Here is a 27,481-nt window from a genome sequence, read left to right on the forward strand (position 1 = left end):
ATACAATTTTAAACCTGGTTTTGTTGCTTTTATTTATTTGTATCCCATAGTTACTATTTTTACAAATAACTCAAGGTTGTGAACATATCCAAGACACCTCCCTCCTCCTGTTTTCCCTATGATAACCCTATGAGGTAAGTTGGGATTAGAGAGAGGGACTGGCTCAAGGCCACCCAGCTGGCTTTCATGGCTACAGCAGAATTAGAACTCACAATCTCCCATTTTCTAGCCTGGTACCTTAATCACTAGATCAAACTGGCTCTCAGTTTATCATTTGTATGCATATTTGTAATTTCTTTACTTATAATTCAATCATATAATGTAACTTAAAAGCAGCCTAAAAGATATGAATACTCTCAGGTAAGGTTCAATACTATAATAAAGTAGAAATAAGACTAAAGGACATAATACCTGGAAGGTGTGCCTAACTACAAGTAGAAATAAGTTGGGAATTAATATATTCTCCAAATCATTTCATTTCCTTGTGTCGGCAAATCTTCTTTCCAATTCTCATTTCCTCACCTTTTTGTAAAGTTCCCAAAGCCGATAATAGAATAAGCGACAAGACAAGCAGCCAAACCGAAGATAGGGACTCAGACCTGTGGGGCTGGCCAATAACGAACTGGCATTCATCCTTGGCCGTTCATAATTTGCAACCCATGCCTTGAAGATATTGGGACAGAAAAAAATAGAAGTGAAAATAAATAAATATAAAGAAATTATTTCTTAATTTATAATAAATTTATTTTTATTATAATTAATAAAGAAGATTCAGTGTTTCTTGATTAAAAATGTTGCTTGTTGTTATGACCAACCTTATAAATATGTTCAAATATTTATGCATGGGAATAGGAAAGACATCTTAGGAACCCAAAAATATTGTCAGAACCTGTAGCAATATCTGGCATAGAATACCTGACTCAATTTTTTTTAAACATAGGCCCCATGTTTCATCACAGAACTAAATTAATCCCTATAGTTTTCTAATAGAACACATTTTCTTGCAACACAACCTCCAGTTAAGTATCTATGATAGAAACAATATGAAAAAAGGATTTGAGGGGAGGTAAGCACAAAGCACGCGGTGGTTCAGTGGGTTAGGACGCTGTGCTTGTTGATCAGAAGGTCGGCAGTTTGGCGGGTCGAATCCCGAGTGCCGCGTAGCAGAGCACCTGTTACTCGTCCCAGCTTCTGCCAACCTAGCAGTTCAAAAGCACGTAAAAATGCAAGTAGAAAAATAGGGACCACTACGGTGGGAAGGTAACAGCATTCCGTGCGCCTTTGGCATCTAGTCATGCCAGCCACATGACCACGGAGACATCCTCGGACAAGCGCTGGCTCTTCGGCTTTGAAACGGAGATGAGCACTGGCCCCTAGAGTCAGAAACGACTAGCACGCATGTGTGGGGGAACCTTTACTTTTACCTTAAGCACAAATATTATTTTGGATTACGATATTTCTCTTAAGATATTTCTCAGCCATTACAACAGAAGAAGGATTATATGCGTATTCATTAATACATGGCACATTTTTATCGCAAAAATATAAGGCAATGCAGCTTTGTTCTAAAGTCAAATGACTTAGAACAGTTGCTCCAAATCTATGGTCCACGAACCCCTGGGGATCCGTGATGTCATCACAGGGGGACTGTGAAGGCTTGAAGAAATGCTATGATTTAAATTTTGAGTTAAGTCTTTGGGGTCTGTGGCCACAAAAGGTATTTAAAGGGGGTCCATGGTGAAGAAAAGGCTGGCAACCACTAACTTAGAAAACATAATCTTTTCTTGAAAGGTAATTTTGGAACAAAGATGGGGATGGTTACCTTTCTTTCCAAATGCTTATCCAGTCGAGTTAAGGCTTCAGTCTCCCCTCCCTGCCAAACAGCTGGAGCAAGTCCCTCAGTGGGAAACCCTGAGTGAAAAAGGAGAACATCTATTAAAATTCAGCCAGCATGATTAATATCTCAAGCTGTCTCAGACCTGCTTGCTGCCATGTTTGCTAAACCACATGCAGCAGAACTGCTTAACTTAAAATAACTTAACTTTGGAAATGGAAAGCGAACAAGTTAAAGAAACAACGATAAGATGGCTGAAAATTTTTGGATACACTACAGAAGTAGAAAAATGGCAAAATTTATGGGGAAGAAATTACAAACTGACAATGTCAACTTCCTCCAAAGAAAATTTATATAAAATGTTTTATAGATGGCACTTGCCATCAGCAAGACTAGCAAAAATGTTCAAAAACATGTCAGATGGATGTTGGAAATTTAAACATAAGTCAGGCACTTATTATCATGTTTGCTGGACTTGTGACAAAGTAAATAGTTATGGGAAAAAGATATATGCCTGGCTAGAAAAGATGTTGGGAGAACATGTAGATTTTAAACCTGAACTTTTTTTATTAGGTATAATGCCAGAAAAGATTAACAAACAAAGCATATGTTTGATTTTGCATTTCACAACAATGGCAAGAATTATATTTGCGCAATATTGGAAAAATGAAGGAATACCATCAGATGAAGAAATAATTTAAAAAAATATTAGAATGCACAGAAATGGATAGACTATCAGACTGAAAAAGAAGAAATGGAATATTATCAAACTTGGGACTTATTTTATTGATGGCTAGAGAAAAGAATAAAGGATTAGGAATTAAATACAGTATGTATTAGGGAATGTAAACTCAGACAGCATGTTTGTTGAAAAATTATTTTTGAATGTATGAGAAAAAAAACAATAAAAACTTTTACAATAAAATAAAATAAAATAAAATAACTGGAAGGAGTCAGATTACATCTTTAGGGGGGAAAAAGCCTAATCTGAAACATGCATGCAGACACTGCAGTTTATGTTATTAAAATAGAGAAATATCTTGTTCTTTTTCAAAATCCTTTTATTATAGGGCTTTAAAAAAAGGTCGAGGGTTAGGAATCAAAATGGCAACACTCCAATAGAAATGGTAATTAGGGACTGTAAAAAAAAGCCAGAAATTTCTAGGTGCAAATACATACAATAATAAAAAGAATTTTAAAGATCAACTTTCAATTATAACCAGATCTTTTCTTGCTGGATTAATGAACAGCCAATTAGAAAATAGCCATGGAAGATTATTTTTCTATTACTGCTGTGAAACTATTATATGAGCAAAAATGGAAAAAAAAATTCTGAAATATCCACAATGGAAGAATAGTTGGTGAAGATGACAGTCCTAGCAGAGAGAGAAAAATTACCTTGTTTGTTTCCAGAAAGATCAATAACTACATTTATCAATGACTGGAAACTCCTTATGTTGGGTTTAAGATATTATTCCACCATCATTTTATTATGTTTTTATTTTCTGTTGCAAATTTCCCAAGCCTTTTTTTTGAATGCTGAGATAAAAAAAATCACTAACACTGTTTTGCTCAATTATATAAAAGCAATGTCTAGTCACTCAGTTATTAAAATGTATAATAAAGTATAATAGACATGAATAAAACAAAACACATTATTTTATTGGAAATTTAGGAATATCTTAAATAAAATAATATTAGAATAAGTTAAAGGTGGGGTTTTTTTTTACTGTTTGCTCAACATGAAGAATAACTATAATGACCTAATCAAGGATATTTATGTAGCTGCCTAGAATCACCGAAAAGTGAGATGGGCGGCTATATAGACTGAATGAATAAACAAAATAATATGGGCACCACTTGAAGACCTGAAGGGACGGGCTAGGGACAGTTCATTCTGGAAAACGGCTATCCATGCTAAGAGTTAACACCAACCTCATGGCATATAATCAATTAATCAATGGACAGTTGATCAGTTCATTTTCTCAACTTCAGAATGTATGGATAATCCGAAGATTGCTTTGAAACCAAAACCAGATGAGATTAAATAAGGAAAGCACTACAAAGCCCATCTAGGAGGTGTTCCAAACCCACCAAAATACCTAGTTCCTCTAGAGATGGCACTCCATAGGTTTCATCATGGTTTTCTTGGATCTTTGTCTGGCACATCTCCATTTGTTGGCTTGTTATGGTGCTGACTGGCTTTTTTGGCAGGTCCATGCGACTAATGATGGCCTGAAAACGTTTGTAAGTGAGGGGTGGTTTATGTCCATTCAGCTCTATGATCCTGCAGGATAAAGAAACAACAGCTTTGTTCCATGAGATGGGCAGGGTAAGTATACTGTCAAGACCTTCCTTCCTTCCTTCCTTCCTTCCTTCCTTCCTTCCTTCCTTCCTTCCTTCCTTCCTTCCTTCCTTCCTTCCTTCCTTCCTTCCCTTCCTCCTTCCCATTTACTTACTTATTTATTCAAATTGTTCCCTTCCTTGTTAGCCTTCTACAGGTAGTCTTCAACTTATGACCACAATTGAGCCCAACATTTCTGTTGCTAAGTGAAACATTTTTAGGTGAATTTGCCCCATTTTATGACCTTTCTTGCCACAGTTGTTAAGTGGATCACTGCAGTTGTTAAGTTACTGTCCTGGTTGTTAAGTGAATCTGGCTTCCCCATTGACTTTGCTTGTAAGAAAGTTGCAAAAGATAGCCACATGACCCTGGGACACTGCCACCGTCCTAACTATGAGTCAGTTGCCAAGTGTCTGAATTTTGATCACATGACCGTGGGGATGCTGCAACAGTTGTAAGTGTGAAAAATGGCCATAAGTCACTTTTTTCAGTGGTGTAACATTGAATAGTGACTAAATGAACTGTTGTAAGTCGAGGACTAGTTATATAAGGCTTCAAAGCCGTGCCTTTTCCCTCAAACATTAGAGCTGGGAAGTTAGAGGAATCTGGTTGATTTGTCTGTCTGCAATTGATTTGCAAGATAGAAGGGGTTTTTTGGAACTCAGATGCATTATATTATTAAGGTCTGTTTGTTGAGCAACCAAGACCAACAGCTGCAGGACTAGGAAGAAAAACTGTTTACCCGTCACATATATACAAAGACTGAAAACAGAAATTCACCAAGGTGAATCCAGCATTCCTATAACAGACATGGGGATTGGGAGTGGGAGGCACGGTTCTTCGGTGGTTCTCCTCCTATCTCCTGGGACGTTCGCAGTCGGTGTTGGCAGGGGGGCAGAGATCGGCCCCGAGGTCTCTCGTTTGTGGAGTTCCTCAGGGGTCGGTTCTCTCGCCTCTCCTGTTCAACATCTACATGAAACCGCTGGGTGAGATCATTCGTGGTTTTGGAGTTGGGTATCATCAATATGCCGATGATACCCAACTTTTCTTTTCGACCCCAAACCACCCCAGTGATGCCCTCGCTGTGATGTCCCGTTGCCTGGAGGCGGTTCGGGTCTGGATGGGGAGGAACAGACTTCAGCTCAACCCTGACAAGACTGAGTGGCTGTGCATTCCGGCATCCCGGGACATTCAAAATGTTCCATCTCTTTCTATGGGGGGTGAGCTCTTACCCCCCGTGGATAGGGCTCGCAACTTGGGAGTCCTCCTAGATTCACGGCTTACCCTAGAAGATCATGTAGTGGCCGTGACTAGGGGGGCTTTTGCCCAGGTTCGCCTGGTGCGCCAGTTGCGGCCCTATCTGGACCGGGATGCCCTGTGCACGGTCACTCATGCGCTCGTGACCTCTCGCCTTGACTACTGTAATGCTCTCTACATGGGGCTTCCCTTGAAGACCACTCGGAGGCTCCAACTGGTACAGAATGCGGCCGCGAGAGTTGTCTTGGGAGTTTCCCGGTACTCCCATGTTACACCTTTGCTCCGCGAGCTGCATTGGTTACCAGTTGTCTTCCGGGTGAGGTTCAAGGTCTTAGTTATGATCTTTAAGTCCCTACATGGCATGGGTCCGGGGTACCTCGGGGACCACCTGCTGCCGGCTTCAACTCCCCTCCGCCCTGTGCGTTCCCACAGAGAGGGCCTCCTCAGGGTGCCTCCGGTCAGGGAATGCTGACTGGCGGCCCCCAGGGGGAGAGCCTTCTCTGTGGGTGCCCCGGCTTTGTGGAACCAACTGCCGGTGGAGCTCCGGACGGCATCGGACCTCCGAACTTTCCGTCGTGGTCTGAAGACCCATTTGTTTGAATTGGCCAGTCTGGCCTGACGGGGGAGCTGGGTTTTAAATTGTTATTTTAGATTGCATTATTGTTTTTTAATTGGGCACTGATTTAATTTTTGTTTTAACTTTTGTATAGTATTGTATTTTTATTTATATGCCCTGTGAACCACCCTGAGTCCCCAGGGAGAAGGGCGGTATATAAATTAAATAAAACATAAACATAAACAAGGCCCGGGGGCCGGATTCGGCCCGCGAAGTGGTTTTATGCGGCCCGCGAAGCCATCCTGGAAACAGTGAGGGAACGGCCCCCGCTGTCTTGGCCCTGGCCCAGAGACCCTCCTTCTGCCAGAGACCCTCAGATCTGTCCCACTCCTGCCCAGGCCCCCATAGGCACCCTTGATGCGAACGATGTAGAGCTGGCCACGCCCACCCAGTAGGCCATACACACTCCAGCCACGCCCACCCAGTAGGCCACGCCCACCCTGGCCATACCCACCCGGCCCCCTGAGGGCAACCGCAATGCTAATGCGGCCCTCAATGAAATTGAGTTTGACACCTGTGCTATAGAATCCTTCTCATTCTCAACTCAATGAAAATTGAGACTAACATGTCTTTACCTATGTATTTTGTGTTTGACTCAGGTATTAAAATTGGAATGGTAAAAAGTTTACAATGGCAGCCTTTATTAAAAACAAAGTAAGAGAAGTCATGGAATGTATATCTCCTCTCCCACAACATTACGCAATATATTCAAGGATTTTGACTGTACATTTATGTTGTTTCTTTTTTTAATCCCTCCCCCCGAAATATTGTATAGCACGTTGAAGAGAAGCTAAACCAGCGTCTATGAAGGCAGCAGCCAAACTCCTCAAAAACAGCAGAAAGATATTTTTAAGTGTTTTTCTGTAGGAAGTACTGTGTACATGTGATTATGAATAATTCAAATAACTTTTTGTGAACCTTAATATAACACTTTAAAAACTGGGTCTGCATCTGATTTTTAGCTTGAGCTAAAGAAAATCTGAATGGGTTGCGTATATTTCTCTTCCGTCCAGTCTAGGTGTAAAAGGTTACAGTCCTCCCCCTCCATACCCTTATTCTCAAGAAGTAGCACCTTTATACATATTTCTGATGCCAGTATGTATATGAACTACTGAAGATGCAAGAGAAAGCAAACCTGTTCACTGACTAAATTAAAATAAAAAAAATATTCTTCCTTTTCTTGTCATCATCTGTGATTTGAGGGGTTTGTTGGGGGTATCTGTTTCATTTTCAGGTATCTGTAGTTTAGACTCTCCGGGTGCTATGCATATATGTTACAGTGATTATTATAAATCTGTACTGTACTGTAATGTAGTGAATAGAAGACTGTTTCATTGAAAATACCCATTGGAGGAATAGAATAGTCTGTTGTCTGAAACTTGAATGCATTTTGCTAATATTAAAGTAAAGGTAAAGGTTCCCCCGCACATGCGTGCTAGTCGTTTCCATCTCTAGGGGCCGGTGCTCATCTCCGTTTCAAAGCTGAAGAGCCAGCGCTTGTCCAAGGACGTCTCTGTGGTCATGTGGCCGGCATGACTAGACACCAAAGGCGCACGGAACGCTGTTACCTTCCCACCGGAGTGGTCCCTATTTTTCTACTTGCATTTTTACGTGCTTTCGAACTGCTAGGTAGGCAGAAGCTGGGATGAGTAACAGGCGCTCACTCTGTTACGCGGCACTCGGGATTTGACCCGCCAAACTGCTGACCTTCTGATGGACAAGCTCAGTGTCCTAACCCACTGAGCCACCGCGTCCCTCTTTGCTAATATTAGATATATTTAAATATTTAAATGAGAGAATTCTATTTAGTTTGCTACTGAAGAGGTCTGGACTTTAAATTTACCTTAAACTTGTTTCAGCACTCTAAATGATGTCATTATTTGAAATTTTTTTGAATTTTTTTGAATTCGGCATAATGTCATAATTTCAAATTTAATGGAGACTGGATTGACAGGGCATTACTGCCCCCCCCCCAATTAAACTATTAAATCTACATTTCCTTGTGCTAAAAAGTCTGCTTCTTGAAAACCTGCACAGCAGTTCAAAACCAAGAATAAAAAAGATCTAATGAGCAATGCATTAAAACTAAATCTGCTGTAAGTTATATTTTCTTTGAACAACATTCTAAGTTTCAGAAATCTTTGACTAGTGGTTTGGTTGCCCCCACTTTTTATGAAATACAAAACTATCTCCACATAGTTCAAACTGGAATAGCAGAACAGGGGAAAAAATTTCTTGTATAAATAGGAAAGTGTCAAAAGCATGGGGAACTGCACTGAACAATTCTCTACGTAGCTTACACTTTTTGCTCCTAGTAGAAAGTCCTGTCACCCATTTAACTAAAGGATGAATTTTCAATGTAACTACAGTAGTAGATCTTCAAATCCTAGATTCCTGATACAGTTCTAAATGGTTTGCACAGAAGCAACAGATCTATAACAAACTCCAGAATAAAATACAGCAGAGCAGAGCAGAGCAAAGCAAAGCAAGACAGCTTAAAAGAGGAAAAAAAAACAGGCTAGAAAAGGAAGAGTTAAACAGAAACAGCAAGTCAAGCTGCTGTTTTATAAAAAATCTGAGGCAGCCGAACAGGTTTCTGTTCCTTCAGCCCATCCTCCTTTTCACTCATCTATGCAATCAGTGCTTTCAATCCAGCCATGTGCCTGTCTTTCCTCCAGGGCAGCACGTGTGATGGGCAGGAGCTCCACGTTGCTCATCCTTCTCAATGAGCTGTGCTCACATGCGTGGCTTTGTGACCCAACGTTCTAACAACGCATAACATCCAGAAAGGGACTGTGTCTTTGAATCCAAGTGTCAATCCCTCTTCAGCTAGCAAAGCTAACCGCAATCTTCAAAAACGAGCTTTTCTCTGAAATTAGGTGCATTACAGACGAGTAAGGATCCGAGGCAATGGTACGACTATCGACTACAAATATGAAACCAGGTTGAAAGAGCATGTTCTAGCTTCTGCAACTGCCAGCACATGGATCATGAAAACATAAAGTCAAAGCTTTGGCTCAGCCCTGCTCAACAGCAGTCTTTAGGAAAGCCTCTTTTACTACGATGGACTATGAAAAACAAGCTTTGCTAGAATGCCCAAGCAATTCTAAAAATTAGTACTCTAGGAAAAAGTTTCACCTTTTACAAGAGCAAATACGTTCTAGCAGGCAATGGCTAAAATAGATGAGTAATACAAATAGTATAGGCGTTTCCCATTTTGAAAGGGATACGAAAACCTCTACAGCTGAAGAAAGAAAAACTCACAACTGTTTTTCCCCATTATTTGCAATATTTTTTTTTAAATTCCATTTATATCCCGCCCTTCTCCGAAGACTCAGGGCGGCTTACAAGCTTAGATGTTGCTTCATCCACAGAAACCCCACAATAAAGCAGTACAAGGCTTATTTGATTACAGGTTTCAAAGCTGCAATCTAAGCAGCTTCTTAACTGATTAACATTTAATACCAGTAAGGGATTGCTATTTTCAATGACCACCAAGAGAGAAATTTTCCAGACAACCCATCTTGGAGGGAATCCAATATTTAGACAGCAATACTTTATAAGCCAGAAGCATGATAAACTATGAGATGGCTTATAGCCCTCCACAATTTTAGTATTGTGGTCTGCAAAACATTTCCCCCCCTCTATAATTGCACAAAGTAGATCATTTCAAGAGCTATGCAGGCCTAATCTGCATCAATTGAAGGTCTCACTCTCTAGATCAGGGGTGTCAAACTGCTAGCCCATAGGCCGGTTGTATCACCCCAGTAGGCCGCGCCCACCCCAGCTCCGGCAACACAAAAAAGTCACAATACGTTGCGACACGCCACTTGACGCGGCGAGTTTGACACCTGTGCTCTAGATCAGGGCTTTTCAACCAGTGGTATGCGTACCACTGGTGGTACTTTGGCACTTGGCAGGTAGTACGCAACTGTCCTAGAGAAGTGATAGCAGAGGGGAGAGGAATGAGCTGAACTGGCAGCAGCGCAGCCCAAGCCTGCGGGAGAGACAGCTGGAGCTGCAGGGCTGTTGGGGCTCAGCAGAAGCCCCAGGAAGAGCGCCAGGCTCCAGTTGATTGGCACTTCCGGGAGCTGGAGGTGCCCTGAAGAGAAACGGAGGAGGGGGGCGTGAGAGGAGATGATATAAAAAGAGGTTTGGGTGGAAAAAGGCCAGCGAGGGGCTGCCCTCATCCCCTGAGTGCACGAAGAGGTAGACAGCACCCGACATCCCTGTTGACCATCCCTGCTGACCACTGAGAAAGAAAAGAGGCAGGAGAAGTGTTTCCCTTCCCCCCAGGACAACAGCGCACCCTCTGGGAGGCAGGGCAAAGTGGGTAGGGGGCCCCTCACTGGCTCTAGGGCTACCCTGTGGATCTAAGGCTGTGTGTGTTCTGGCTTTGATGGCCCCCACCAGTAGATCAGTGCCACGCCCACTCGCTGACCTAGCCTTGCAGCCAGCAGGCTTCCCTTTCACTGCGACCGCCCCTCCCTGCATGGGATAGTTACGGCTGGCGGCAGCATGTCCACTGGAAACGCTGGCAATCTCTCCCCCTCCTGAGCTCAGAGGAAAGAAAGAGAAGCAGGGAAGGGAAGGGAAGGGAAGGGAGGAAAGGAGCTGGGAAAGAGAATGCCTTCTCAGGTTTATTTATTTTTTTTAGCTGCCAGAGGCTCTGGGCAGGAGGCTTCACATTTTGACCCCTCCCTGCTGTCATTGTATCTGCATGGCTCTCAACTTGCCTCTCCCATACACGTGTTTGTGTGCGCGTGCGGGTGTGTGTCTCACTCCTTTCAGTCCCACGCTGTGACACTGGGGAGGAAAAGAACAGGAGGGATAAGAGAAGCTGCAATGGGAGCTTCTTGAAGCCTTCCAAGGGGCTGGAGGCAGGAGCTGAGGGGGCAGGGCATGACGTGATCGGTGGCACGTTGAGAAAAAGAAACAAGTACTCCAAAAAAACCCCAGCTTTCATTAGTTTGCAGCCTGCCATCCCAGAAGGTCTCTGTTCTGTTCTGCAAGGAGTGAGACACTCCTCTGCCCATCCACGTGCGCATATACACACACACTCACAAACATGTGTGCAAGTCTGGGAGAGGTGAGCTGAGAGCCACGCAGAGGCAACAGCAGCGGGGAGGGGTCAAAATGTGAAGCCTCTGCCCACTGTTGCCTGCCTGTTGCCACCTCTGCCCAAAGTCTCTGGTAGTTTAAAAAAAAGCAGGGAGGGAAGGAAGGAAGGAAGGAAGGAAGGAAGGAAGGAAGGAAGGAAGGAAGGAAGGAAGGAAGGAGGGAGGGAGGGAGGGAGGAAGGAAGGAAGGAAGGAGGGAGGAAGGAAGGAGAGGCAACTTGGTTGGAAATTCCCAGTTTGAAGAAATTTTGTTTTCTTTTTTTTGTCATAGACAGAACTTTGTCGGCCATCCAAGTTAACACTGGTATTCTTGAATTGTGAGCTCTTAGGAAAGTATCCTCTCCTTGTGTGTTAGAAACAGTCATTTCCAGTGGGGAAAACAGGACAACTGGAAGAGACCGCAGAGGTCTTCCAGTCCAACCTCCTGTTAAAGGCGGGAGTCTTATACTACCCCAAATGGTTGCCCAGTCCATTTTTGAAAACCTCCAGTGATGGCACACCCACAACTCCAGGAAGCAAGATATTAATTATTCTCACTATCAGAAAATATCACCTTACCTCTAGATTGGATCTCTCTCTGACAAACTTCCACTGTTATTTCTTATACTGCCTTCTGTCGCTTTGGAGAATAAGTCAGTCCCCTCTGTGACAGCCCCTCAGGTACTGGAAGACAGTTATCATGTCCCCCCACCTCCCCCAATTCTTCTCTTCAATAGGCTAGACATATTTAGCTCCCCCATACGATTTAGCCTCCAGACTCTTTACATCATTGTTGCTCTTCTATGCACACTTTCCAGGCTCTCAACATCTTTTTTTTTGTATTGTGGTGATTGGAACTGGATGCAGTATTCTAAGTGCGGCCCCGTGAATGTGGCATTGTTATGAGGTAAAAAAAAAACAACAGAAGGAGGGAGTGCTATGTTCATTTAGCAAATTCTCCAAATTTCCGACTTTATGCTGTGTCTAAATTTCTGGAAAATTTACATCCCTAATCAGGCAGCACAAAGTTGATCCTGCCAATGATTCTACAAGAACACTGACAGGACCATTCATGTTTCAACTGTAGCCTCTCATTGAGCAAGACCTGAGGCGTTCCTAGAGCTTTTATTCAGTGCACATGGCTGCTAAGGTTGGACGGGGGGGGGGGGGGGGGAGGAGAGGTTCAAGCCAGATGAACACCAGCTGGAACCGCCCTGCATCCTTTGTTTGTGCCAGTCTTCTGTCCCAGAGAAATTAAAATAATGGAAGCATAGCATAACTGAGCATGTTGCTGCTAGCTCTGCTCCATAAAGCCTTGTCCTCTGATATCACCCAGCCACTCGATGACGCAGAAGGCTGGCCTTGGCTCCTGGCTCCGATCCAATTCTCCGCTGTATGTAATTTGTGGCTTGCTTCTGCTTGTCTTTTCCCACACACATTTCAAGTTTGAAAACTGGCACAGGGAACAATATTGTTTCATCTATCTTCCTATTGAACTATAGAGGCATTTGTATTCCAGGAGACTGTTCACATATAGCAGGCTAGAATTAAAGACAGGGAGGTAGACAAGCTGATCCCCAACTGCTGGCCCGCGGACCGGCCAGAAATCAGACTGCACAAATAAGTGAAACCCGATCCACAAGATGCAGGCAGCACACAAAACCATTCCTCCTCCACTCCTCAGAAAACCTTTCTCCATTGAACCAGTCCCTGGTGCCCAAAAGGTTGGGGCCACTGGCCTATAGGAATTCCATCTTGTGGACCAGCTGCTTTATTCAATAGTCTGCAATTATAAGTGTAAACTGCTACATCTGGATGGCCAAGACAGATATATGATTAGTGCACCATAAACCATGCTATCTGCCACAACAGACCCCACAATCTTTCTTCATGAGCTAGTTTGAATGATTGGCAGTATGGCATCGAATTAATTTGAGCTCCTTTTTCTTGGGGCTTTCAACACTGAAGGTAAGGCTGTCCAGTCAGGAATGATTCGGGATTGAACGTCTTCCATAACTGGACCTGACATGACTAATATCTGGTCTCACACAATCAGTAGAACATATTCAAGTGGCACTGGTGCTTTGGAAATGTAGGAGTTTCATATGACTCCACTGCCATGGACAGATCACTCTCTGTATAATCTACAAATCTGAAAAACTGGTTAAAATGGTGCATTCCTGGCACCTGATGGATATGGATGTTTTCTTGACCCCAGGGAGAGATTTTCTCACATTGTCTACTAGTGACACTATCAATACCCTGGATACTGATTCAGAGATGGCCCAAACTGACATTATTACACACTTGGTTTACTAGGAAGTAGGCTAGTACAGTGCAGTACATGGAACATTAAAAGACGCTTGCTCCTGGGGAGGAAAGCTATGTAAAGTACATATCCCCTCTTTTCAAATACGGCTGGACTTTAGTAGATTGCAAGCTTGCAGTACATCTAACTTATGGTACTTGTATTTGTAGTCATAACAAACTTACTCTGTATTTTATAAATATAGAATTAGTTTCTCTTTATTCTTCTCTCCTATTTCTCAGAACATGGGAGTTTGCTATATACGCAAACTGTTAACTTCTTACCTATATGGCCATTGCAGAGAAAATAAAACTCTGACCCATTTTATAAAAAAGTCTCCCAAGTCATCCCCTATACCAGTGGTGCGAACCTATGGCATGTGTGCCAGAGGCGGCACCCAGAGCCCTCTCTGTTGGCACGTGCACCATTGCTGGCAGCAGCAGGTCTATCAGGCTGTCACCGCCGCCCAGAGCAGGAGCCCCACCCAGCACAAACGAGGCGAAGCAGCCGACTAGCTAGCTCAAGTAGAGGTGGTAGAACAGAGGTCACCAACCATTGTTGATTGGTGGACTGGAAGAAAAGGGAGGGGTAAGCATTTTACATGCGTGCGTGCACAGGGCCATGAGCATGCACGCGCTGCAAATGGGGCGGGGCTAGTGCCTGCATGATACTTACTAGCCCTGCCGTTTTTACGTGGTGCAGCACCTTGTATCAGCGCCCTGCAGCACGGTGGCCCATTTTGTGCCTCTGGTTTTTGCGTGCCAGAGGCGGCACTCAGAAGCACCTCCCTGCTCCCACGCCCAAGGGCACCATAATGCTGATGCACCCCGGACACTTTGCAATAAATAACTGGATTTGGGGTTGTGGTCTGGGCACTCAGTCTCTAAAAGGTTTGCCATCTCTGCCCTATACCTATCCTCAGTTTTGTTTTGTCTTCTTCTTAGACATGTGACACTTGCATATAAAGAGATTGGTATCTTACCTATCTAGGTCATAAAGGGTGTGTGAATTCTCTGTTGTCACTTCTACTCCTGCTTCCTTAGCCAATTTCACTACAGCTGCATCTCTCTCTTTTCCAAAAGGCTCTGAGTCATATTCAAAAGTGAGATGCGTCACCCCCCATTCCTGTAAAAAAAAACCCAGAAAATATCAGGTAAGTACCAATGCAAATCATTAAAATGTGGTGGTAATATTCAAAACAAAATAATGACAAAAATCCAACAGTAGAACAAGGGAAAAGATCCCTTTCTAAAGATTTGCTAATGGCGTTTTCTCCCCAAAATTCTCCCGCGACACTCCCTTTTGTTTCTTTTATATAATTTTTATTAAAGATTAAAAAAAGAAAATGAAAACTAATACAAACTATATAAAGAAAGACAAAGAAAATTATCAAAGAGAAATCTAAAAGTGCAAGAATGGAAAAAAGTAAAGTAGAAAAGAATGAAAAAAGATACAAAGAAATAGTTTCCAATTATCTTTGCAGCTACAATTATATATTTACTTCTTACTCTATGATTAAAACTTAACTCTCTTATTCCTATGATCATCTATAAAAACCATAAATCATAACTTCATTTTTTTCTATTTTAGGCAAAAAATCCATAAGAGGATTCCAATTAGCCATAAAGATAGATGTTGACTTTTTTCTAATCAAAGAAGTCGATTTAGCCATCTTGGCAGGTTCCTTCATCTTCACTAATCACTCCTCTAATGTGAATATTGCTGAATCTTTGTTTGTGCATATAATAATCTCACTGTAGTTATCATGTTCAAAAACCAAGTGCAATGACTTTCCCCCTACTTTTCATCACTTTTTTGTGCTGACTTTGCCCATCACAAAAGAAAGATTTCTGATTTCAATTCTATACTAATCTTTAAAATCCTCTGAATCTATATATCCACCCTAGCAAGAGACTAGGGTGGACCAACAACCATACCAAGAGGGTCAGGAGAACCCATACTCCAGCGACCCTTAAGGGGGTAGCTCTACAAATGGTTACTCCTTGCTTCTTCAGATGTCTTGTCAGTGGCAGCAGCGCTAGCAGAGGATGGGCAGTGGGAGCCTCTTTAACGCGTGGAGCTGTGTGGCAGCAGCAACAGCATGGGCGGGTGGCCATGGCTAAAGCACCCTCTGTGTGAGAGTGAGTGGCTGGTGAGGGAAGGAAAAGGAGGGAAGGAAAGAGAAAGGATGGAAGATGCTCGAATCGTGTGTTTCTTCAGTTCTCATCCCTCCCTGCCTTGCCGCCTTTGCATACTCCTCTTCCTTCCTCTGTGCTGCCCTTTCCAACAAGTAGGCGCTCGCCTCACAGATTTTTCCCCAAAGGCGTAAGGAAACGTGAGAGAGGCTTATGCGTGCCGGGCCTGGGCCAAAGCTAGTTGAGAAGCCCAAGCCACGTGCTGCTCAATTGCAGGCACTTCCTTCGAAGCTGCTGCCCCTCCAGGTGACAGATCTGTGGCTCGGTCTGTCTACTATTCGGACAAAATGGCATGAGAGAGACAACTAAATAACTTATGGTTTTTTTGTTTTAAATTTCGTTTTTGCAGATTTATTTGAAATATTTGTTCACATTTGAAATGTTAATCCTGTTGGCCTACATCTTAAACATAATGCACTCCTGAAGTAATATGATACATAATCTTACATGCAATTGGCCCTTTGAGGGCAACCGTAATGCTGATGCGGCCCTCAATGAAATTGAGTTTGACACTCCTGAACTAGAGGGTACCTGAATGAGAAATAATCTGATCATTTTTAGATCCATTTTTGTAACTGAAAGTTGAGATAACAATTGCATGGATTATGTTCCTCCAGTATTAATTACCCACTTGTTAAAATTATTGTTTTCTTTGCATTACAGACTGGAATGCTTTGGAAATGAAGAAAGTTATTTGCACTGAATTTATGTGAACCTATACCAAAAGCCAGCTTGAAAACTGCAGCTTGAACCATATGTGATTGACTGTTTATTTTAGTTCTCAGCAATTCCTTTCTATTTACACGACTCATTCTTTGCACATAGTGTATATAGTGTGAAATAAATCCATACTGTATAGTCAATGATTTAGAGTAGTGTTTTTCAGCCTCGGCAATTTTAAGATGTGTGGACTTCAACTTCCAGAATTCCCTAACCACCCGAGAAGCACTTCTCTAAAGCATTAACTATACGGTATTGATTTACAAGCTGAGAGACACTGTTCAAAAGCATGATAAAAGATTTCAAGAATATTTACAGCCCCTTCTAGCATGCCAGTGCTCAAAAATATTACCCCGACTAGCTAAATCCATGTAAGCCTTTATTCTTTATCTACAGAAAAAAAACCTACACTTTTCAAACATATAAAAATATACCTTCTCAGCTCTGGATGACTTTAACGTACACAAACAATCTAAATAATCAAAGGGAGCATTGCTATGATTCATGTGGAGACCAAACAATGGGAAATACATTTTATAGAGATGCATATATACATATCTACAATTTGCCCCCCCAAAAGCTCTATGAAGTAAGTACACATATTCGATTAAACAGCTGTAATCACAGATGAGGAACAGTTGGGATGTGTGTTGCTTTCTAATTAACACCTTTATATCCTGGCAGGAAGCAAGGAAGGATACAAGGGAAAGGGCTGGGAGGCAAAATGTAATTACACTTCTTTCATTTTCTTCATATAATATAAATAGACAAGATAATATTTTAAGGGTTCTGGATATATTGCATTAAGTATCTGACCACATATACAGTTCAGTACAAGAACATGAATAATGCAGTTACTGAAAGTTAAGAAAAAAAAAGGCTGCTCTAAATCTTTAACTTACTCATTCATATGTTTGTTAATCGGACAAAAATGACATAATTAAAGCCCCTTTTTCTACTACTGTGAACTAAATCTTTTAACTGTTTAATAAAATATTAAATGTATAATATTTAACATTTTTAAAATAAATTTAAAAATAATTTTTTTGAAAAAAATACCCGTTCTAATATGCCCTCTAATATGCCCAATCCTATTAATGGTATTTATTAGAATGCCATTACACTAAAAAACCATGAATCACCTCTATTCATGGAAGCATGAGAGAACAGCTGGCATATAAGAACCACCTTATTATTTGTAAATATATAGATGATTTTAATCCAAATCCAAAATTAACAAAATATCAGTATTAGCAGTATAAGTTAAGATGTATTTTTTAAATTTTATAAGCAAATTACATTCTAGCCAAACAGGATTTTCAGATGTAGTTATAATCTTACTTTAAAGAGTCTTGGGAAAACATCAGTTGGCTGCCCTCGTACTACAAATAAACGGGAATTAAGTTTTCTTAAACTGTTGTCCAAATCTTCCAGAGACTGGAGCAAAAACCTAAGAAGAAGAAACAAAATGTATTCAGCAACTGTATCACATATTTGAGCTAGGATAGGTTATAAAACAAAAGCCATGAGAACTACTAGAGCTCTGCTTCATTGCTGAAATGTATAATAATAAATCTTGAAAGCCTGACCGATTCTGTCACCCTCTTATTATTAAGGAAAATCAAGGCAGGGCAATCTTGAGTCTCTTTCTCATTCACTCCCTCACTCCTCCTCCCTTCTAAAGCTAAGCTGGTGTTTACATCACAGAGGTTGAATACCGTCTTCAAGGCCATCTCTGTACTCCTCTGAAAATTATCTAGCAAGCCAGAACTAAGAATCCTTCACAAATACTTCTTTTTACGTACCTTTTCAATAGGGAAAAATTGTAAAAGGAAAGGAAAAATCAAGTCTTTTACATGGTAAGAAAGTTCTCAGTAGGAAACAATTCAAAATGTCATAAAAAGTACTTCAGTGAACAATACACACACATATGCACAGAAAATATGGTTAACACAAATATGATCTGAGAGAGTTTATCAATAGATTCAGTTGTCTGGTCTCTTTCATATATTTGATGGGTTCCTCCTCTGCCTCCTGGCCTGAAGTTGGGATAGTTGGATGGATAAGCATCTTAGCATACCACTTATATTGTAATATATGGATATGTGTGCATTTTTGTGTGTGAAAGCCTACACTCAGTCTTTGAATTATATGCATAGACCACCACCCCCAAAACAAACAAACAAACAAAAAAAAACTTGAATGAGTCCAAGACCAAAATTAATATGGTGTAAATCAGTTTAAATTTAGGTCAAAATAGATTCTTTAAACTTCTGTAAAACCTGGAGTACTTGTTTGGTTCTTCCCATAGGTCCTCAAAAAAGATGACAAAAAGTTTTGTTTCATTCCATATAATGGTATTAACAAAGCCCACCATGGTTCTCAGAGATTTTTTTTCTTTTTTAATTAAATAACATAGTAATTCCTAGCTACAGAAAATCTGTCCATCGCCACATTAGATTTTCTTAATCTATATTCCCACCAAAATGTTCTTTGCTATTTTTGCAAATAAAAGGCAACATTTAAGCTACCTGAATGCAGAAGTCAGGAAGAAAACGAGAGGCTAAGGGCATATGTATATGTAAATTGTCCAGTGTGAATGTATACATAACTGAAAAGTTGAATTTTTCATTTACACAGATTATCAAAGAAAATAGAAAAATATTTGTGATTTATCAATATTCTATCATCTAGAAATGGAGGGCTATTTGCTGAAAGGCATGCTACAGTTGTCCAGGCAAGCAGCAAATACTATACAGGTAATCCTTCAACTTAAGACCACAATTGAGCCCACAATTTGGGTTGTAAATTGTTGTGGTCATTAAGTAAGATGCCCATGTGACTGTCTTGCTCAATGACCATAATCTCGCAATGTTTCTGAGACTCTTTCTACTTTGGAAACCTTATGAGATGAGCCCCAGACCTGGCAAAATTTGCAAAGGCTAGAAAGAGCCTCAGAAACATCATCAGATGAATACCAAGCCTCATGATGTTCTGAGGCTCTTTCTAGCTTTGAAAAGAAATAATTTTAAAAATAGAATTAAAATTACAGGAAGTATTAGTACCACTTTATAAAACCTTACTAGGGCCACACCTGGAATACTGCATCCAGTTTTGGTCACCACGTTACAAAAAAAGATGTCGAAACTTGGTAAAAAGTGCAAAGAGCAACTATGATGATTAAAAACCTGGAGTCTAAAACATATGAAGAATGGTTCCAGGATTTGGGAATGGTCAGTCTAGAGCAGGGGTCAGCAACCTGAAACAGTGAAAGAGCCGGAACCGGTTCCCTCACAAAAGGAAAAACTGGGAGCCACAAAAAAATATGTGCACATGTGCGTACATGCACGCATGTGCAGAACAGGGTTTGACTGAAGAATGGAGCCAAGGCGAGATATGCACCTACCCTGCATATTTGAATTGATTGGTTGAACTTTTTTAGTCCCACTTTTTTTTTTGGACTGCACATGGCAGAAGACTGGGAGCCACAGGAGACGGCTGAAAGAGCCGCATGCGGCTCCGGAGCCGCGGGTTGCAGACCTGTGGTCCAGAGAAAAGAAGGACTGGGGTGACATGATAGCACTATTTCAGTATTTGAGGGGCTGCCACAAAGAAGAGGGGATCAACTTATTTTCCAAAACACCAGAGGGCAGACAAGAATCAATGGATGGAAACCAATCAAGGAGAGAAGCAACCTGGAATAAAGGAGAAACTTCTTAACTGCGAACAATTAACAGCTTGCCTTGAGCAGGGAGCTGGACTAAAAGACCTCAAGTTCTCTTCCCGCTCTATTCTATTCTAAAACATTGCATTGGCTAGTTTTCTACAGTAGCTGGGCCTTGCATCAGCTAGGCGCGCTTGATAGCAGCTGCACAGAAAGCGAAGGTAAGTGGATTTGCACGGTGAGGCTGAGGGAAGACCAAAGCCTTCTGGAAGTGGTGTGGAGAGAGGAAAGCCCAAGCCTTCTGCTGGAGTAATAGGGTAGGAGGAAAGCCCACATAAAAGTAAGCCTAGCCCAGACATGTCAAACACAAGGCCCGGGGGCCGGATCCGGCCCGCGAAGTGGTTTCATGTGGCCCGCGAAGCCATCCTGGAAACAGTGAGGGAATGGCCCCCACTGCCTTGGCCCTGGCCCAGAGACCCTCCTTCTGCCAGAGACCCTCAGATCTGTCCCACTCCTGCCCAGGCCCCCATAGGCACCCTAGATGCGAACGATGTAGAGCTGGCCACGCCCACCCAGTAGGCCATACGCACTCTAGCCATGCCCACCCAGTAGGCCACACCCACCCAGCCCCCTGAGGGCAACCGCAATGCTGATGCGGCCCTCAGTGAAATTGAGTTTGACACCCCTGGCCTAGCCAGTTAAGGCCTCCTGGCCTGGGGTGGTGTAGAACCTCTAGCATGCTGGAAGTGCCCAAATCTTTGAACCTGACCACAATGGTCGAAAGTTCAGGAGGGGGCTGTATGTGCCTTTGTTCAGCACTGTCATAATTATGAATGATTGCTGAATGAACAGTTTTAAGTTGAGGACCCACTGTAGTCACTCATGGCTATTTCCTTCAGTGGAAATAGAGTTGGAGAACTCAATTTTTTGTAGCATTGGTGTTCTCCTAAATTTTTCCAAAATCAACAAAGATAAGTAAATTATGAAACACTGAACAAAAAAAATTCAATTAATTATATCCTGCAGAAATTAATGAATTAAATGGGACAAGAGGCATGCTCAATTCACAAAGTGGCTACTTTATTTACTCAGAGCGTGAAATCACAAGAATCATAAAGTTCTAGAATTGGAAGGGACCACAAGAATCATCTAGTTCGGGCTATCCTAAACACTGAGGTAGGGAGGGGAGTGCAGAGTTGAGGATAAGTGTGAAGAACCTTTGAGTTAAATTGTAACAATAAGTCCATCTTTCCCAAAGATTCATTGCATTCTTTACATTGTTCATTTATTTCATTTTGGTGTTTGGCTGAAGTTTTAGGGGAATTGTGTACCTTAAGATTATACTAAAGGGAGTTGTGACGGCAAAAAGGTTTAGGAATCCCTGATCGAGTTCAACCATGTGCAATGCATGAAAAACCAATTAAACCACTCAAGAAAATTGGTTGTCCAGCTTCATCTTAGAAATCTTGAGAGATGGAGAACCCATAAACTCCACAATTATAAAAGCTGGTCATAACTGCCTACGTTATATCTTAGAAAATGTTGCAAATATGCAACATTACGCTAAGTCTTGTGAAGAATGAATACTGAATTAATTCATACCCACAAACTTTTTGAAATAAATTTATAGCACTAGGTATACCGATTGCTGCCTTAGGACTCAATAAAGTCATCATACTTCTTTCTATATTTCAAATATGAACACTCATTGTTTATTTCAGATGTTAGCCAGCCACTTGCTTCTCATGATATTTTTCTTGCTAAGAAAACCCTTCTCCACTTAAATTTTATTTCAACTGCTCAGGATACATAGAATTTTCTTCTGACAACAAAATGCAGAATAATTCTGTTCCACCTACTAAATGACTAAACTGGTATGAAAGAACTAACCTATCATTTATACCCAGAATTTCATATGCAGAGACCCAATTAAGAGTATACTGAAAATAGCAGAACCAGTAGAACAAGAATCATCCCTAAGAAAGAAGGCAAAATCACACTACAACTGTTAGCAATGGAATTACGGATTTCAACTGCTGCTCCATCTACACTTTCATAGGTACAAAACTGAGGAATGACTTTAAAATGCTGTGGTACTCTGTGATATAGAATAGAAAAGACACATACCTACCTAGAAATTATTTCCAAAACTATTCCAGTTTAGAACTGGAGGTTATAAGAGTATGTCTCAGTAGGTAGAACTTGTTTCCAAGTAAACTATTTATAAGCCTAAAACTATATAGACCAGGGGTCGGCAACCTTAAACACTCAAAGAGCCACTTGGACCCGTTTCCCAGAGAAAACACTGGGAGTCGCAAAACTTGCGCACGAGGGAGGAGCTTGATTGAAGAGTTTAATTTAAAAGAAATAGAGGTTGCTGTGCATGATCTCTCTCTCTCTCTCTCTCCCTCCCCAATCTTCTGCTCCCCTGGCAAGCTAGCTTCACGGGGTTCTCCAACAAGCTGACACACATTGGGCTGGCTCTCCTTCCCTTGGTCTGTCAGTCCTCTTCCCCCACTCAGTGTGAGTGTGTGTGTGAGAGAGAGAGAGAGGGAGAGAGAGAGCTGCTGCTTTCTGCCGCTTCCTGCGGAGATGCAGCAAAGGCTTGTCGGAGAACAGTGTGAGGCCACTCTCTTTTTACACACACACACACACACACACACACACACACAGAGAGAGAGAGAGAGAGAGAGAGAGAGAGAGAGAGAGAGAGGGAGAGGGAGAGGGAGAGAGAAGGGAAACGCTAGTGCCTCTCTCTGTCTCTCTCTCTGCAAATGGTGGAGGACGACTGGGAGCCACAGGAGAAGGCTGAAAGAACTGCATGCAACTCCAGAGCCGCGGGTTGCTGACCCATGATATAGACCCATTCATGTTAATTCAGCTAAATGTTAAATGGTTCATACTCAAAAAGTAAGCACAATATTTATATCCTGCATAATTGGCTCTATACCGGAGCTGCTTAAATGTGGCTCAAAGTAATTTAATGCAATCTACTAAGGACAAAGAAACAGGAGTGACAGGTAAGTTAAGCATGACCAAAGCTAGTAACAGATGTGGGAGGGAATCTCACAGCTTAGGTCCAAGCTACTTATAGATCTACTTCTGCACATCTTGTTCAGCAGTTATTTTGGGTTATCAATGGGTTATCCTTCCTATGTCTTGTATGGAATCTTTTAAATCACTACCAATTCATCTCCTTCCATGGTAACACCTATGCCGCAGAATCATTTGCAACAGTGATTGAAGCGAGCCCTTCTTGCCACAGTTTCAGGTCAAGATTCTTAAAACTACAATTATTTAGAGCTTGAATATGTATATGGATGTTTCTTCTGTAAGCCTCAGAGAGTATCAAGTCCCACATAGTTGGCAAAACAAAAAAGCAAGAATGGCATGGATTTCAGTTGGCGGTTTTAAGATTAGTCTGAGATACAGAATACTGAAAAGCATAGGAGGAATTTCTCAGCCTTAGTTATAATGGATTAAGAGCCTCTTCAAACCATTTTTTCTGGTCTGAGATGCAGCTTCAGTGATGAAATATTCAGAAACATCATTCCCCCACTTCCCACAATCTTTCATACATTGAATATCAGATAGGTTTTCCAAGTAAACAAATGAGAAAATTCAGGTGTGGCTCTTTCATAAGATAATTCTCATACTTGCAGATTGTTGTTCTTTCCTTATGTGTCACTTTAAAACCTGTTGACATCTAGAAGTCAATAAATCAAGAAACCAATGTAGGTGAAGAACCTGAAGACATATGGGACACATGCAGCCTTAGAACATTCTGGATACTGTTTTTTTTAAATCAAAGTTAATTTTAGCCTGACAGGAAGGACTAGAGAACAATCCTATTAACCATGTTTAATTTTAATTAAATGTACACTTATAGGGTATTAAAGCATTTCTGTAGTGTCTGAAAGGACTGTGTATAGAACATGGATGGCAATGAAATGCTGAGCATCAAAGAACCTTGTGCACCCCTGGAATAAGGAGATATTATACTTTCTTATCTGAGGCAAACTAACGGACAACATGTCCTGGGAAATCCAGTATTAAAGTATCACAAGACGGGAAAGAGTCATTAGGCTACAGAGTTAAGCCATCTGTTCAATGCAGAAATGAAAAACAGAGCGAGTTTGGTATAGTGGTTAAGGCAGCAGGCTAGAAACCAGGAAATGGTGAGTTCTAGTCCTTCCTGAGGCATGAAAGCCAGCTGAGTGACTTTGGGCCAGTCACTATCAGCCCAACTCAGCTGAAAGGTTTGTTGTATTGAGGAACATATTAGCTATGTTATGTCTTCAGTCATTTATCAAAATAAAGGCAGGAAAGATAGGATGGGTAGGTAGATCTGAAGCATCCCTACCACAGAACGGCCTAGCCCTCACTCAAAGGTTATATCCCTCCATCCTCTCAAGCTTATCTGACTCCAATGTGAATATAACCAATTCTACTGATGTCCTCTGATGTCTGATTTCCGACAGAAGCAGACAGCAGGCATTTCTCCCGTGGGGCAAATACCACTCCTCTTCTCTGGCTTCTTTGGACAGTAGCGAACTGTCCAACTCCTGCCCAACTGTCCAACTCCTCCAAGCGAACCATCCGGGAATGCTCTTCAGCTCATCCCACGATTCTCCTCTGCAGGCGAGCGAGAAGTTGGCGAGGGTCAAGAGACCAGTAGGCGAGGCAGGAGAGGAAATTATAAGGCAGCAACGTCCATTATTTACTCGTTCATAAAATAATTACCCGCCCCATCTCGGGGGTGGGTGGGGGAGGCAGATTTGTCCCTATTTCATTTAATCTTTTCCTATTTAATTAATTTTTCCTATTTAATTAATTTATTTAATCTTTTCCTATTTAATTAATTGTTTTAATTTTTTTTTAAACTTTTGTATGGTATGATTTTTAATTGCCCTGTAAACCGCCCTGAGTCCTACGGGAATAGGGCGGTATATAAGTCAAATAATAAGTAAATAAATATTGAATCATGGCACGCCGGAAGCACCCTCGACCCCATCTCAAATCCCTGCGCTTATTTTAACAGATCGGTCACGCAAGAACTTTCCACTTGGAAAGAGCTGCACTGCATGAACGTGACACTCGTGTCACAACGCGTCGAGGGCAGAGCAATTCTGACCCGCTCCAACCTAGCTCCCGATTTGCCCCCCCCGTCCCCGCCCCGCAACTTGACCTCTGCCTCCACTCACCGCCAGCGGTTGATGCCCACCGCGGAGGACGCAGCGAACCAGGGATCCAAGATGTAGATGCAGCGCACGGAGGTCGCTTCTCGGATAGCCGCCTGCAAAGCGGGGTTGTCGTGAAGACGCAACCCCCGTCTGAACCAGTGCACGGAGCAGCCGCCGTCGCAGCTACGCGGCCGAGGTACCGAACCGGGCAAAGCAGCCATCGTAAGCGCAGCCACCACCGCACAGGAGGCAAGCTAGACTCTTCACACCGCCCGGCGCCTAATCCCTCCTTTCCCAGTTGCAGCAATCCACTTCCTGAGCGGCTGCTCTTCCATCAGTGAGCATGCGCATCTAAGAGCTCATTGGCCGCCTGAAACAACACGCACACGCACACTCATCAACTACTACGGTAGAACTTGCTGGGCTGGCCTCAAGAGCCTCGGACCGCACGGGTGGTGTAGCACGTTTTCGTGCCGTGTGTCAGGAGGAGTAGGAAGGAGATGAGGGCTGGGTTAAAAATGGTGTCACGGGGAGGTGGAGATGAAGCCTTTCATTCAACAATTCCTTCGTTTTTGTTTCGAGAGAGCTATCGGATCAGAATAATAATAAAAAAATCTGGAGGGCCACCAGAGGGCAGCGAAAAATTCAATCTTTGTGTACGTTTGACCTGCAGTCGTGTGTACGTTTGACCTGCAGTCTGTCGCAGGTGCGGATTTTTCTGCAGCCCAAATTTGACCGCTTTGCCAACAGAGAAGCATCAACTCCGGAACGGTTGGAGAGTTAGGCGCCCTCTGGAGTCCCAACGTTGTCTTATGTTTTCTTCTTAAAGGAATGCTTGAAATTATTGAAAATGTATCCAATAATTATTTTGCTTGGTTTGCTTTAAGTGGAGTTACTTTCAGTCTTCCCCCATAAGTTTCCTGCCTGAAAATATTTTTGGAGTTCCCTGGGTTTATAGCCTGCTAAACAGTAATTTGTTGAATATACCACAGCTGGACGAGTTTGTAAGTCATAAATATGCTTTACAAGAAGTCCAATCCGGTGCTTATTCTATTCCATTTCCATTGCTTGTATGTAGTAAGAATTTGGGTTTATGACACTGGCACGTGGAAATTAAAGGTAGTGATCTTCTATCAGTCTTCAGCATTTGTCCTCAAAAGTATATTGTTTATGACATTAAAGTCATGCTTTCAGATATTACATTGGTAGGCCTGCCTGTCATACATTTATGTAAATCTTCAAAATGCTACTTATGGCCATCATAACATCCTGTAATCTTACTGTGATCAGTATCTACAAACTGTTCAGAAGAGGCCTGAGGAAAAGGGTTACTATGACCTTCCTTGTGGCTCAACATTTTTGGAAGGCACTGGATTAGGAACCTAAATATAATTCATATCTTAATAAAATGAGTTGTTTACTTCCTGATAAATATAAGACTAATTGGGTTGGAAGAAGTAGACCTCATAATATTATGCATAAATGAAACGGTACAGGCTGTATTGTTGACAAGGATTCCCTGTCTCCTGCTGTGTCTGTTATACTATTTGTATTTCACTTCCTCTTACGGTTACAGTATTGATTATAGTTCCTGTTGGGCAAGAGAAATTCTGGAATCTTAATTGGTGTATATGATACATACATACATACATACATACATACATACATACATATATGTGTGTGTATGTGTGTGTAGAGGAAAAGAAGTTCTTTATGATTCAACCAATTGAATTGAATTCAACCAATTCTGAGAGGTATTTGTTTGATTTATATTTTGTCTTTCCTCCAGGAGTTCGAGGTAATAAATAGAGCATATTTTTCTCCCCCAAGAAAATGCTGTAAGGGCTGAGAACGGCTGGCCTAAAATCAAACAATGAGTTTCCACTGCTGAGAACGGTCTAGAATGTGAGTTTCCTCACTCTTAGTCTAACAACTTCTAAATCATACTTTAGCATACTCCCTATTAGGCTAACTAGTAACAAGAGTCAAAGGAATCAAAGTCAAAATCCAATTGATTGCATGCATTAAGTCAAAACAGAGTGGAATAAAGTGAATGGTGGTAGCACAACAAACAGGTTCTCTTCAGGACAGTGGGAGGCTTAGAAAATGTCTGGGTGGAGAATCTAGAGACCCATATGAGCCAGAAGCCCTGTTCACTACATCCATCTGTTTATGTATATGGGCAATATTGTACAGCATATTCCATTATATATGATATGCATCCCTCCAGTTTAGGGGACAGTATAGTGACTCATGATTCTC

General features: G+C 41.8%; 1 protein-coding gene across 1 annotated transcript in view; it reads right to left on the reverse strand.

Annotated features, from left to right (window-relative positions):
• The window catches only part of CRY2 (cryptochrome circadian regulator 2), a 40,283-nt gene extending 14,653 nt beyond the window's left edge, over positions 1 to 25,630 (reverse strand). Inside the window, exons 1-6 of the mRNA XM_083371061.1 lie at positions 25,241 to 25,630; positions 17,714 to 17,822; positions 14,440 to 14,582; positions 3,937 to 4,121; positions 1,823 to 1,911; positions 523 to 663 (exon numbers count right to left, since the gene is read on the reverse strand). Coding sequence (XP_083227187.1) covers positions 523 to 663; positions 1,823 to 1,911; positions 3,937 to 4,121; positions 14,440 to 14,582; positions 17,714 to 17,822; positions 25,241 to 25,440 — 867 coding nt within the window. The 5' untranslated portion in view covers positions 25,441 to 25,630. The remainder of the gene's footprint in view (positions 1 to 522; positions 664 to 1,822; positions 1,912 to 3,936; positions 4,122 to 14,439; positions 14,583 to 17,713; positions 17,823 to 25,240) is intronic.
• Positions 25,631 to 27,481: the final 1,851 nt, after the last annotated feature.

The sequence above is a fragment of the Vipera ursinii genome (assembly GCF_947247035.1).
Source record: "Vipera ursinii genome assembly, chromosome: 1".
NCBI lineage: Eukaryota > Metazoa > Chordata > Lepidosauria > Squamata > Viperidae > Vipera > Vipera ursinii.